The sequence below is a fragment of the Mustela erminea genome, chromosome X (genome assembly GCF_009829155.1).
Source record: "Mustela erminea isolate mMusErm1 chromosome X, mMusErm1.Pri, whole genome shotgun sequence".
Classification (NCBI taxonomy): Eukaryota; Metazoa; Chordata; class Mammalia; order Carnivora; family Mustelidae; genus Mustela; species Mustela erminea.
This window is the reverse complement of record NC_045635.1, coordinates 71523363-71538778: the sequence shown is the minus strand read 5'-3', so window position 1 is coordinate 71538778 and position 15416 is coordinate 71523363. Positions and strand designations below refer to the sequence as shown.

At 37.5% G+C, this 15416-nt stretch overlaps 1 protein-coding gene across 1 annotated transcript in view; it reads right to left on the bottom strand.

The window, feature by feature from the left end:
• The window catches only part of LOC116583220, a 258959-nt gene that overhangs the window by 20854 nt on the left and 222689 nt on the right, over positions 1 to 15416 (bottom strand). Inside the window, exons 10-11 of the mRNA XM_032331251.1 lie at positions 5112 to 5233; positions 3286 to 4694 (exon numbers count right to left, since the gene is read on the bottom strand). Of these exons, the coding sequence (XP_032187142.1) occupies positions 3286 to 4694; positions 5112 to 5233 (1531 nt within the window). The remainder of the gene's footprint in view (positions 1 to 3285; positions 4695 to 5111; positions 5234 to 15416) is intronic.

The following is a 15416-nucleotide window of genomic DNA, read 5'->3' as shown; positions in this document are numbered from 1 at the left end:
TGCCTCTCTGCCTACTTGTGATCTTTGTCTGTCAAATAAATAAATAAAAATATTTTTTAAAAATGACTAATAATAGGCTATGGCAGGGTGTGGGGGTGAGAAGATATGGAAATATGTTCATATCAAACAATGGAGACTTCAATTCAATAATGCAAAAACGATAGTACTTGGTATAAAAATTTAAAGTATACCAAAAATTCTAAACATAATTATAACATAAGCATAGAAGTTGAATATATGTGTTATTATTAATAAGCTTTATACTGTTCTCAGGAAAGGCATTTTATAAAAAAAGATAAAATAAAAATGTGTTTTGTGGGGTGCCCAGGTGGCTCAGTCATTTAAATGTCTGACTTTGGCTCAGGTCATGATTCCAGGGTTCTGGGATTTAGCCCCCACCTCTGGCTCCCTGCTCAGTGGGTAGCCTGATTCTCACTCTCTCTCTGCCCCTCCTCTGCTCATACTCCCTCTCGCTCAAATAAATTAATAAAATCCTTAAAAAACACCTGTTTTTTAAATTAACATATAATGTATTATTTGCTTCAGGGCTACAGGTCTGTGACTCACCAGTCTTACACAATTCACAGCACTCACCATAGCATGTACCCTCCCCAGTGTCCATAACCCAGCCACCCTATCCCTCCCCATCACCCCTCAGCAACAAGATAGGACCGGGGAGGGAGACAAACCATAAGAGACTCTTAATCTCAGAAAACACGTGCTTTGTAACCAACTATTCATTTAAAAAACCTATTGTCATTTAAAATCCATGGTCAGAGGAACAACAACAACAACAAAAAAAACACCTTAATTTTCGACCTGGGACATTCAGTAAAGCCATTTTTCCTATCTCTTTACCATATGACAGCCAGAGAAGGGACACAGTGCAAGTTAACTTTAAGAAGATTGTATTGGGGGCGCTTGGGTGGCTCAGTGGGTTAAAGCTTCTGCCTCCAGCTGAGGTCATGATCTTAGGGTCCTGGGATCGAGTCCTGCATCAGGCTCTCTGCTCAGTGGGGAGTCTGCTCCCCCTGCCCCCGCCTCTCTGCCTGCTTGTGATCTCTCTCTGTCAAATAAATTTTTTTAAAAAATTAAAAATTAAAAAAAAAGAAGAGTGTATTGTTCATTTGGGAGTAAGCACAAGTAGCACAAAGAGTAATTTTTCTATACCCATGGGCTTCAACTTTATTTCTAGGATTGAAAAAATCACATTTAACCTATCAGTTTATATTTTCAACATATAACAGCTGAAGATAGGTGAATGCAGCTAGAAAAATTTTGGTTTTATATATGAAAGGTGTCACCTATGGATGGACCATATCCCAATGCATGTTTTGCAGTAATAATAGTCCACAAATTAGATACAGTCTAACTGCAAATATTTAAAATGTTTCAAAGCCTTTTATAAAAAAAAATTGGGCTCAGCTAAAGTGTAACTAATTGACCGGTTTCATGTGGAGTAATATTTTCTGTTAGATTATAAACTTCATGAAGTCACCGATGTAGATGAGATAACACTAGACTAGGAGTTTCTATGCTCTAGCTTAACCACTAATTACTTATGTGACCTTTAGGGAAGTAGTCTGTTTGAGCCTCAGTTTCCTCATTTTTGAAGCAGGTATAATAATGCTGTACTGTAGTAGCTCTTTCTAAAGTAGAAGAACATAAAGTTAAACAAGAGTAGAGATATAAGTAACATACTTAAACTTAAGAACTCAGGCTCTGGAATCAGATAAACCGTTTTGAAGTCCAGAAAAACTCACTTGAATATTTTTGTTTTACTGTTGTCCACTGTAAAATTGGGATAATACTTTCTTCTTAGCTGAAAGATAGTATACCTTCATGTTTAACAACATAGATTTTGAAGCATGGGTTCATGTCCTGTAATTTACTGTGTTACTTTGGTTAATTATATAACTTCTTTGTGCCTCAGTTTTTCATTGGTAAACTAGAAATTATAATAGTGCCGACCTCCTAGGGTTGCTGTAAGGTTTTAAAGAATTCACATGTGTAAATGAATTCACATTTAATGAGTTCACATGTGTTACTCTACTTTAAAAATATATGATATGGAGAAGTCAGTATTATATAGGATAATTTCAAAGAATTATGTGTAAATAGCATATTAAAATAGGAAACACTGATCATACATTAAATATATATTATTTCAAATACTCTATTTTTTGAAAAGTCTCTGGAGTCTATTGAAGCACAAAACTTCTTGTTATATTTTCAGAGGGAAGTTTTCTTATGAATGTTTTGGGGTCAAGTTCTTAGTTTTCTTCCCATGCCTTGAATTGTAAGACTCTGTAGAAAATGTTTAATATGAAGAAAAACATTTTCTGAAATGATAATAGTTCCTTTGTCTTAAGCATACCTTAATACAATGGCTTAGGAAATGGAGAATTATAATTTAATGTGATAAAGTAAATGTGACTAACAAGGTAAAAGCCAACTATTTATTGAAAATTATGAAGCTGTTATAATATTTTTTTATTTTATAAATATTTGTAATCATCATATATAATTATTTTATAATTTTTATAATAATTGAGAAAAATTTTGAGAAAAGTAAGTTAAGCTGGTTGTTTATATAGTTAGACTTGGATACTTCTTTTCACAGCAACTAATAGTGGGGAAAAGTTTATGGCAATTTCTATTCACCCATTCCAGAATAATGGGAACAAAATTCAACATGTTGTTTTCTAGGCCACAATAACTGTCCTTGCTAATAATTCTCTAATTTTTCTTCTTTTAAGAAGCAGATAACTGAAGAGAGATGATTTGCCTCATTTTTTATAAAGATTTTATTTTAAGTAATTTCTACACCCAACATGGAGATTGAGCTTACAACCAACCCCAGGATCAAGAGTCACATGCTTTACTGACTGAGCCAGCCAGGTTTCCCTATTTTTTATTTTATTATTTATTTGTCAGAGAGAGAGAGGGAGAAAGAGAAAGAAAGAGCGAGCACTGGCAGACAGAAAGTATTTGCCTATTTTTTAAAAAAGCATGGGGTGTTATATGCAACTGATGAATTATTGAACACTACATCTGAACCTAATATGTACTATATGTTGTCTGATTGAATTTAAATTAAGAAATGAAAAAAGTAAAAATAAACTGAATGGAAATCTAGGATTAAAATGCCTTTTCTCTGAGTTTCTTATGAAATGCTCTCAGGCCCAAAGCTGTTAACGCTACTGACATATTGAAAGTGTCATCCTATTATTAATTACACTTGTAAACAAGCTACTTTCAAAAGCCACATGCATTTAAGCTTACCCTGAGGACGATTACCCTTTTTGCGAGCACCTAGCCTTTGTGCTTCATTTTCTGAGTCAATGTGGTGTCTTTCATTGTCAGATACAATCTTGTGCTCTTGTTCACTGTCAGACCACATGAGTGATCTTTTCTTCCCTTCATCCATCTGAAGTCTCTTATTTTCAAATATCAAACACTGTTCCTTCTCCATCTCCATCATGTGTGTTTCACTTTCAAACTCATTTTTTTGAAGATCATCTCTATATTTTTCAGAGCTATGCTGAAGTCTTTCAGACCTAAATTGAGATTTTCTAGAGCTATCCTGACAGCTATCAAAGTCCAATTTTTGTCTTTCAGAATCAGCCAAGCCTCTTTTAGATTCAAACCTGAAGTCCATCCATAATCCTTCCAAGTCAGAGGCCTTTTGGCAATCTTCAGGCTTCATCATGTGTTTTGTAGAATCAGAGACTATCCCCAGGCTTTCAGAATCTAAGTCCATTGTATGCTTTTCAGACCAAGAATCCATCCAGTGCCCCTCAATGTCAGTGCCGGCATCCAGGACATGTTCCATAGCTGATGAGGCTAGCCCATATCTTTCTGAGCCTGAGTCCATCTCACATGGTTCAGAATCAGAGTCTGTCATATATCTCTTAGATCTAATCTTTTCCTGGTGTTTTTCTTCCCCCATCAGATGCACCTCAGATGCAGAAGCTGAGTCCATTCCGTACTTATCCATGTCTGAGTCCATTACATCCCTCTTAGAATCAGAGAGCATCCAACTTTGTTTGGTCTCCATCAGTCTTTTTTCAGATTCCATCAGGCGTTTTACAGAATCTAAAGCAATTTGGCATTTTTCTGCCTTCAGCAGGTGTTTCACAGATGCAGAAGCAATTGGACATTTTTCTGTGTCTGAATCCATTTCTGATCTTTCATTGTCAGAGTTCAACACATAGTTTTCAGAGTCAGAGTCTGCCAAGTATTTTTCTGAATCCGAGTCCATCCAGTATTTCAAAGAGTCAAAGTCCATCTGAGATTGCTCAATTCCCTCTAGTTGTTGTTCTGACTCTATCAGATCTTTCAAAGGTCCTGAAGCCATCTGGCATTTTTCTGCTTCTAGCAGGTATTTCATTGAGTTTGAGGCCATGGGGCATTTTTCTGAGTCTGAGTCCATTCCCCATATTACTGACTCAGAGTCTTTTAAGTGTTCTTCTAAGTCAGATTCCAAACCAATGCCTCTATCAGAGTCAGAATCAATCACACATCTTTCAGAGCCAGAGTCCAGTGGCGGGGTGTCATTTTCAATTATTGTTAGGTCCTGGAGACTTTTATAGTCCAAAGAACTGGCTGAAGTTTCAGAAATTTTTGTGTCTGAAGCTTCTGTTTCAGACTTGCTTCCTTCATCATGTGACACCATAACTGCTCTTTCATTACTTGAAGAAAAGACAAACATGAATGCCTTAAAAATATTCATCAAATGTTAAATGTCAAACGTTTTCTTTGTTGAAAACCTCTCTGTAGGAAAATATTATAGAGTATATATTTATATTAGACTGTAGAAAGCAAGAAACACCACCAACATTCTTGTGAACAAACTGGAAGAATATCAGTGTAAGCAGGTTTTACACTTACTTGAATTTACCCTCACATTAACTGTTCTCCATTACAACTGACAGCTTGCCTAGGATACTTCCTTGCAATGTATTATTTTCTTGTCCCTGTCTAATTAATGCATCATTATTTTGGGAATTGAATATCATGTTAAAAATGTAGTGGGAGATAAACTAATTTTATATTCTACTTCAAGTTAATATGGTATGTTTGTAGATCTGGTTATTAGTGAGGCTTACCTTAGAGCATTGAGCCTTTTTAGGAAAAAATATTCAAATTTGTCAGGTGCTATTTCTATTGGAAGGGACACATGTTGAAGTGTAAATACAGGTTCACTTGACGAACTAATTGTAGTTATTGGCTGCAAAGCAAAAACAAAATAAATCATAAACCAAGTTATACTTTCTCAGGTGGATTTACCATGAAACACAGAACACTGAGGAATTTTGATTGAGGGGAAGATACCACTTAATTAGCAGTACTTGTGCTTAAGGGTAAGTCATGGTGAGAACCTCTCCAAAAAAGTAAAACTTCACAACTAATATTTAAGTATAAGCGTGAACATGATAGATACATTATGAGATAGCTTCCTAGCCTCTACTTTTCCAAGAACTAATGGTCATTTCCAATGCTGCATTGGTACTCTGTTACCCAGTCCCTTGGTTGTATGAAGCTGGAATTTGACCCAAATAGGGGTAGATTCTCTTTCCTGGGGATTTAGAGTTAGAATTCAGAAGTTATTTGTTTGTTTGTTATTCTTGTTGTTATTCTGCTGGTTGTCTGAAATGGGGATAGGCAATCTCAGGCACCACCACCACCACCACCACAACAACAACAAAGCAAACAAACAAACAATGTTTGTCATATGCCTACAGAAGTAGAAAAAAGCCAATTGTGTAGACAATGTGAAGAAAAAAACAGCCATAAATAAAGGAGGTTGAAACAAGAGAACATATGTCTCTAGAGAAACAGAAGAAAACATTTTTCTTGATTCCAGTGCCTCCTAAGTGTTTACTTTCTGCCCTTGAGTTCTCCATGGTAATCATGATCCCTGGCTTGAGTTCTTATCAGACCATTTCGGTTTTGCTCAAGCTAGTATGAATAGGATTTTGTTCTTTTCAACCAAAAGGACTCTCACAGGCATCATAATTACTGTTAATATTCCACTGTTAGCTTCAAAGTAGAACACACCTAATAAGTATGTCTTTTATGTAAAGAAAGAGTCCAATCACAGAAGAGAACGTTGAAGAATGATCAAAATGAATTTTATCTATGCAAAAAGCTTTATTCCATTTTCAATGAAAACTGAGCAAAAAATTATAGACTTACAACATTAATTTAGATATGATATAAGAAAAAATATTCCATGAGATTTAATATACTCTCCAATTGATTATAATAAAAGGTTTGGAATCTGTCTCAGCAGATAATTATGAAGCTCACATGAGATAATGATTAAGAGAAAACACTCACTATGAAAACAGGTAAAGACATAAAATGTAAAAGATTAACATAAGAAATAGAAAGGTAATGTTGATGTACATGGCAAACAAACATGAAAAATATTGACATTTGCACAACCTAGGGAAAACAGATAACAAACTGCAGGTGCTTCTAAACATTGATCTAAAACATGTCACTATGTAGAATTTCTTTGACTCCTATTCTCAAATCATACTAATAGCTTTTCCATTATTATTGCAATTCATTAATTTTCATCAGCTTGAAAGTCAAGATAAAAATTAAAGGGCGAAGAAAACTATAAGCAGATTTTATTCAAGGGGTGCCTGGGTAGCTCAGTTAAACACTGCCTTCTGCTCGGGTCGGGATACTGGAGTCCCAGGATCAAGCACTGCATCAGGCTCCCTGCTCGGGAGAGAGTCTGCTTCTCCCTCTGCCCCACTGTGCTCATTCTCTCTCTTTCTCTTAAATAAATAATTAAAATATTTTTTAAAATATTAAAATATTTTATTCAACTATACATAATATATGCTTAATAAAATAATATTTGCCTTTATAAATTGGTAACTAATATATTTTCATGTATTATATTTATCAGGCTACCAGGCCACCTGAGGAATTATACAGATAATGTTTCTGCTCTTTCGAAAAGAACCTAGGGCAGCTACATATTCTACTACATTGATAAAAAACTCTAACAGAAAATACAGTAAATATGGAATTCACAGTGTTTATTTAGGATTGGCATACTGCCTGAAGTTTTGGCTACTATGACTGCCTTTTGGAATACTAAACCAAATATGTTCTTTAGCAGGAATACTTTCAAAGATGGTACAGAGTATTAGAAAGTTTAAGTGTTCTTCCCAGTAATACCACTTTCTAGAGATGACACTTTTTTTTTTGAAATATATTTTTGCTAGTTAATTAAACTTCAACTTTGAAATATATTTTTGCTAGTTAATTTAAACTTCAATTAGCATCAAAAGAAGGGGAAGGATATTTACAAATTCATTAATTAGAACCCTGTAAAAGCTAACCTACCTTTATCTCCAAGACTGTCCTTTCCTGAGAACTGTAATTCTGTACAATACTGAGACATTTTAATTGAGAGAAAAAAATTGTTGTGAAAACTAAATTCAAATAGATTGTTAAATGAATGTGTCCAACTAATGAATCTATATAAAGTTGCCCCCTCTTTCTAGACAATTGCTTCTTTCCTCTACAGAATATTAATTCTACAGGTTTTTTTTATTATGTTCAGTTAGTCAACACGTAGTAGAACATCATTAGTTTTTGATGTAGTGTTCAATGATTTATTAGTTGCATATAAAATCCAGTGCTCATCACAACACATGCCCTCTTTAACACCCATCACCTGCTTACCCCATCTCCCCAATCCCCCTCCCTTCTGTAACCCTCAGTTTGTTTCCCAGAGTCCAAAGTCTCTCACAATTTGTCTCCCTCTCTGATTTCTTCCCATTCAGTTTTCCATCCATTCCCCTATGGTCTTCCACACTATTCCTAATGTTCCACATATGAGTAAAACCACATGATAATTGTATTTCTCTGCTTGACTTATTTTACTCTACTGTTTTATACTGTACACTAAACCAATTTTCAGTCAAGCCTGTAAAGCTCTGTGTAAAGGTGTATATCCTTGTTTTTCCTTTATCTATATCTGCTATTTTACTGCATCTTATATAGAACTAAGTTGTAATTTCATTCTATAATCTTGAAAAATTAGTTTAGTTATTAAGATGAAGAGATTTATTAGACCATTTCTTTATATGATGACATCAGTGCCATGGCCACACACCTGTAATATACAGTTGTATCCTAATTAGCCATTGTTCTAAATGAAATGGACTCATGGGTTATGTAGGCCTCAGAGTGTAAAATATGACTCCCAGGTGAACCCCCAAGTGCATGGGGAATGGGAAAATAATGAAGGGGTTTCATTAACAAGCTATATTATATAGGAAGCTTTTTCTCCATAATCTGTGCTTTTCTAGTAAAAAGTATCATTGTGTAACTAATGTTAATCCTTAATGAAATTACTTAAAAAGGAAGTCAAGGCATGTGAATTGTAAAATTTTGAGGATTTTAAGGTAAATAGGGAGTTTAAGGGGAGCAGGGATAGTTCACAGCAAGGAGCCCCTTCAGTTTCTAAAAGAAGTAGGGCCTGTAGTCATGAAACTTAATTCTTAAGTGGTCCTCCTTTTGGTAAGCTATCCCCACCACTATACATTGTACATTTCCCTAGTGGTTTACTTTGGGAAAGTACCATTAGTAAGAATGCCCATTCACAATTTGATGTCAAGGAAAGAAGCTAGAATATCCAAGTATTTTCAACAACCACCCTAAGTAAGTACAGCCTAGTTTAAGAGAAAAAAATGAGTTAGATGAAATATTGAAATATTGAAATATTAGCCCTGTGAGCTAAATCCAGCCTACTCTCTGTTTCTGTATGCCCCAAGAGCAAAGGAAGACTTTCATGCTTTAAAATTGTAAAAAAGTGAAGTGCAAAAGGTCTATTGGCCCATCATGGGGAACAGTTCCTTCAACAGTTGAGGAGATAGTGTTTTGGCCTGAAAAGCCCCAAATATTTAAGAACTAGTCCTTTACAGAAGAAGTATGCCATCCTCTGAACTACATGATTTCCAATGACTTTTCTGACTCAGAGTCCATGAGCTTGTTTGTAAGCAGGATTAATAGCCTTTTTAAAGTACTCTAAGATGGTTTCCCATGTAGAGAAATGACCAATTTGCTTAAATTTCTGAGATTCAGGGGCTTCTTCTTCTTCTGTTTTTTTCCTTAGACATTTTTTTTTAAGATTTTATTTATTTATTTGACAGGCAGAGATCACAAGTAGGCAGAGAGGCAGGCAGAGAGAAAGGAGGAAGCAGGCTCCCTGCTAAGCAAAGAGCCCGATGTGGGGCTCGATCCCAGAACCCTGGGATCATGACCTGAGCCGAAGACAGAGGCTTTAACCCACTGAGCCACCCAGGTGCCTCATCCTTAGACATTTTTCAAATTAATTAATTTTTTTCAGCATAACAGTATTCATTGTTTTCGCACCACACCCAGTGCTCCATGCAATCCATGCCCTCTCTAATACCCACCACCTGGTTCCCCCAACCTCCCACCCCCCGCCCCTTCAAAACACTCAGATTGTTTTTCAGAGTCCATAGTCTCTCATGGTTCAACTCCCCTTCCAATTTCCCTCAACTCCTTTCTCAGGGGCTTCTTTTTGCATCTTTAATGGTACTGAAGTCATAGAGTAGTTTTCCCCTAGAGAAATTTGTGATTTATGCATCTAAAAATATGATTTGTGAGTTGCTTAAGAGAGATTTTCTGGATTGAGGAAAAAAAGTTATCCAATTAATTCACAAACACTATACATGGAGAAGCCTTCTTACATTAAAAGACTTCATAGAGGGGTGCCTGGGTGGCTCAGTTGGTTAAGCATCTGCCTTCAGCTCAGGTCATGATCTCAGTGGTCCTGGAATCAAGCCCCGGGTTGAGCTCTCTGCTCAGCAGGAAGTCTGCTTCTCCCTCTGCCACAATACCCTGCAGCTCTTACTTGCTTTCTCTTGCTCTCTCTTGCTCTTTATATCTCAAATAAAAAAATTAAATCTTAAAAGAAACTTTATGGAATTATAAAGTGTTGAACCACCCAAGATTTTTTTTTTTTTGGTCCTACACCTAAAAGCTGATTCTAAGAGATGCCAAGAGAGTAATGGGGTTGATTCTTAATAATAGACTTTGTTTCCAGAAGAATGGAAATAGGGATCTACATCCAATGGGATGTGTCTACAAAGACAGTATATAACAAATAACACTCCTCCTTCCTACAAAATGAAAGCTTTCCATTTTTATTTTACAAGCCTCACAGTGCAATCTTCATCCTGTGAGTGAGATAACTGGATATAATATAATCTAGTCACTTCTTCATTTGACAATACTGTCATCTCTCCCTACTGAAATCTCTTTTAGTCATACGTATTTTGTCAAACTACTCTATAATGTTGGGGTCGATTCCATGTTAAAACATGTTAACCCCCTAGGGCCTGCCTGGGCCTACTTAGCCATAGTGACTCCATGTCGCCTAGGTAGACATTTTGTTGTCTAGAAAAGTTATTGCTCTCGGTTCCAGGTAACTGTTACTAAAACACAACACCTAAAACAAGGTAACTGTTACTAAAACACACACCTAAAACAAGGCCAATTCCAGGTAACTATTACTAAAACACATACCTAAAACAAGGCCATTGGTAACCGTTACTAAAACACACAGGTAGGAGACATCCAATCAGCCAAAGCCTCATATGCAGATGTCTACGATTGTGCCCTATAAAAACTAGCCTGTAAGACCAAGGGGTGTCGCTCTCTTCGGAGGCGGCCCTGGCTGGTCAGTCTGACTTCTAATGCTTGGCATAGAATAAAGCTTTACATAACTTTCACTTTGTCTCAGCCTCATGTCCCTGGCCGGTCAGCCTAACTTCTAATGCTTGGCATAGAATAAGGCTTTGCATAACTTTGTCTCAGTCCCGTTCCTTTGATAACGGACCCAACATATGGGGGCTCGTCCAGGATCAAACAACGAGAACTGAGCCAGCATCAGAATTTCTGGGAAAATCCTCCGGGGGTAAGATCTCCATATTCTGTGAGATCTGCTCTGTTTGGTTGTGGAGCTCCAGGGTATGGCCCACTGGGGAGAAGCTGGACGCAGCCATGCTCCCCAGAGCTGGAGTGGATGTGGGGACGCCCCATCCCTCTTCTGGTAGATCGTCTGGGGGTCTAAGCCCCCTTAGGCAGTCATCTGGGTCTGTAGTGGGCCGGGTAACCCCCGTCTGTACGGGGCAGGGAAAACCCCCACCAGCGGGTGAGGTCCGCTGGGTCTCTGTCTTTGTCTTGTCTTTTTGTTGTCTGTTTTGTTACTCGTTTCTAGGGGACCGAGAAAATCCCCACCGGCGAATGTTTGTAGGGGACTGAGAAAATCCCCACCAGCGGCAGGTTCTAGGTAAGGGCCGCTGGGTCTGTGGTTGTCTGTATCTTGTCTTTTTGTTGTCATAATGTTATGTTGTTTGTAGTGTTTGAAAAAAATGGGACAAGCAGAGAGTAAGGGGACTCTGACTTTCATCTCTCCGTTCCTCCTAATAGATGTGGGACTTCTCCCTTGCTCATTTCTTATGTTAATGGCTATAACTGGAGCCAACTGTGGTTGGTCTAACTCGAGACAGAGACTTTAAGGAATATTCCCAAGCAGCTGCCAAAACTCCCTTTGTTTAGGGGAAGTTCCTTGCCTTCTCTGGCCCGACCTCGACTGCCTAACCCTTCTCCCTTGCTGGCGGGGCCTTCTGGCAGCACTTTGTTTGTTCTGTCTCCTCCTTCTGTTTCTGCACCAACTTGGGTGCAGCCTGCATAACTGGCTTCTAGACCATCCTCGGTGCTTCCTGCACCACGGCTCCTTCTCTCTTCACGGTCAAGAAACAAAAAGAGCACCCCCTGGACCTAACACCCCCCACTCCAGATATTCCCACCCGTGTCTCAGGTAAACATTAAAAATGGAGTGGGTCCAGGTGAGACGTAAATCAGTATTTAAACTAAATTAAGTTTGTTGGTTTAATTAAAATAGACATGGCTTTAAAGTTACATCAGTAAATGTGAAACTTCAAAGTTTACTGAAGGTCAAATAAGCTCATGTTATTTGTTAAAATCTGTTAGCAAAGAAATAACTGAACTGATGATTAACTGTCTATCTCAAAGTTTTAATGGATAATTGTTAAAATAGCTTTCAAGGTCTTTAGTAACCTGAAACACTAAAGGTTTACTTGGATGACAAATGGAATTAAATTTGTTGAACATCTAGGTCTTAACCAAATGGGATAAAATACTAAAGCATTAATTACTGGAACCAGGTTTATGCTTCTGAGTTCTTACTGCAAAGAAACTAAAAATATTTAAATCTGTTGATAAACATGTTTTGTGCTTAACTGATTCATAAATTTGCCATCTACAGAATTCTGTTGTAACTGTTCACAACTGGTTAATACTTAGCCATCATTAGAGACTAACGTGTTTCTAAGAATAAAAAAATTCTAACTGTAACTAAGACTGAAGAAAGTAAAAAAAAACCCACCCTATATATAAAAAGTAGGAGATACAAAAAAGGGGGGGGGGAATAAAAATACATTTCGTTAAAGATAAAAGGTAATTTTGTCCTAAATGAGATAATTATTTTAAAAAAATGACTTGGGACAAAACTTAGATGCAAAAGTGTTGTAAAAGTTTTATGAAGAAAAATATTCAAAAAAAAATTTTAGGTATGGTCAGGACAGACTAAAATTAAAATGAATTTTAAAATGTAGCACATCAGAATAATAAATCACATAAAATGACTCCATGTATTCTAGATTACCAAAAGAAAAACACCATTAAGGATTTTATTAAAAGTTTTAATGTTATCTAAAAAAAAAAAAAAGAGAAAAGGCAGTTGACTGATGACTGATAGTAAGTTTAGAAAAATTGTACATACACAAAAAAGAGGGCTTAAGAGAGTAAATAGTTTTTTCTTAAAATAAAAATATCTGGTTGCACCAGAACTTGAAAGAAAATAATAAAAACTAAACTTGAGGGTATTTAGTAAGTCATAAAATCTTGGGGAAAGAGACCTTTATTTGCCTTGGTTTATAAGTTTAAAATAGAACAATAAAATATGTTGGAAATTTAACCATAATAGATCAGCTTTGATGGATGTATTCACAAGAAAAAAAAAGACTAAAGCCCTGTGTCATGGCAAATCTATATTGGTGATCCAGAGACTAAAGGGACCATGGTTCAGAGCCCCTTCCCAAACCTCAGGTAAAAACTCAGGTGGAGGGGAAATCAACTGATTTTTTGATGGACATGGGAGCCCAATTTTCATCATTACTAGAATCTATGAGAAAACGATCTGAAGAGGAAGTCTGGGTACACAGGGAAAATGGCACAAAAGGACATAAATAAACAACAGAAAAGACCTTAAATTTGGCCTACGGCTGTTCGCATCAGTACTCCCTCCCCTGGGAAGCAAAGAAAGGGATCTCCATAAAACACACCTTTGCCTCCCGTCAAAAGGCCGAAACTGGGGAGTACCGACCCATTCAGGACTTGCAGAAAGTAAACAAATGGATTAAAGATATCCACCCGATGGTGCCTAACCCCTATACCCTACTCTCCCTCCTGAGCCCCAAGAGAACCATGTATACTGTCTTAGATCTCAAGAATACAAGAAAGTCTCACCCCCTCTTTGCTTTTGAGTGGTCCAACCAACAGAAAATGTTCCAAGGCCAGCTCACCTGGACAAGAACAAATGCCCGAGTGATGGGGTATCAGGCCCTCTTCCTCAATGAACTGAAAGTGACTTTCCATTCCCCGGTGGTGCTAAATCCAGCCATGTTGCTGCCAGAGGAGCTAACTGACCACAGTACTTGCTAACAGCCGCAGAGATCTATAAGTCATGCTTGCGGGGGACAAGCCACTTATTTAGGCTTTGATCTCCAGGAAGGAGTGCGTTTACTGTCTGAGTCCAGGAAACAGGTAACCAACGGATACCCCTGCCCCACCCACACTACTGCGGGGAGGTCCTAACCCAGGTCACAGGAATAAGGCCGGATTTCAGAAACACTCCCCTCCCGGACATGGAGATGACTTTGTTCACAGACGGGGGTAGCTGCATGGCGGATGAAAAGAGGTATGCGGGGGCTGCGATGGTTTCTCCTGAGCAGGAACTCTACAAAGCGGCCCTGCCACACATCTCTAGGAACAACAGGTATGTCTTTGCTACTCTCCATATACATGGGGCTATTTATTTAAAAAGGGGCTTATTAACAGCAAAAAATAAATAAATAAATAAATAAAAATAAAAATAAAAACAAAGAAAAAAATACTAGCTCTCCTCCAGACTATTTGGGACTCGAAAGGTGGCCGTGATGCATTGCCTGGGACACCAGAAGGGGACTGATCTGGTTTCAAAAGGAAACTAATTAACAGATCTAACAGCAAAGCAAGCAGCCAGGAAAATGAATCAAAAACTGGTTACACTCCCGGCTCCAGCCCTACCAGAAAAAACAGATTATTCAGAGGAAGATTTAAAATATTTACAAAAATGGACTAAATTAGACTATAAAGGGGACTGAGCTAAGACCAGGACAAAAAAGTTAATTCTTCCTTGAAGACTTAAAAAAAAAAAAAAATTAGTAAACCAAATACATCAGGGTTCTCATTTAGGGACATGGAAACTTTAAAAATCTCATGGGCAAGCAATTTCAGGTATCTAAATTAGGGTATATGGCTCAGGATATAGTTAATAGATGTGCTCAATGTCAGGCAGTAAAAGCGGAAAAACTAGGAAAAAAAAAGAAAGAAAAAGAGGTAGGGAACGAGGAATTTATTGGGAAGTAGATTTTACAGAGATAAAACAGGAAAAATATGGACACAAGTATATGTTAGTTTTTATAGATCATTTTCAGGCTGGGTAGAGGCTTTTTCCACCAAACAAGAAACGGCAGGAATGGTAGCCAAAAAAAAACTACTACAAGAAATAATTCTTAGGGTTGGGCTGCCTCTCGCGATCGGGTCAAACAATGGTCCTACATTTGTGAGCTCAGTCTCACAGGCATTAGCCTAGGCCACAGGCACTAACTGGAATCTACATTGTGCCTACCGGCCCCAGAGTTCCGGACAAGTAGAAAGAATGAGCTGGACTCTTAAAAAAAAAAAAAAAAAACCTTGACAGAGTTAATTCTAAAAACTGGCGGTGGATGGATGATCTCCTTCCCTTCGCCCTCCTTAGGGCACGATGTACACCCTACTTAAACAAGGTTACCCCATTTAAAATTATGTTTGAGAGACCCCCTCCACTCTGCTTATGGCTACAAAAGGTTACCCTAACAAAAATGACTGATCAGTCTATATTCCAGTCACTACAGGCACTACAGTATGTCTTAAAAAAAGCCCATGCAGGGATCCAAGCTGCCTACACTGAGATGGAGACAAAGATGGAACAACAGCCTTACCACCCCAAAGATTTGGATATGCCG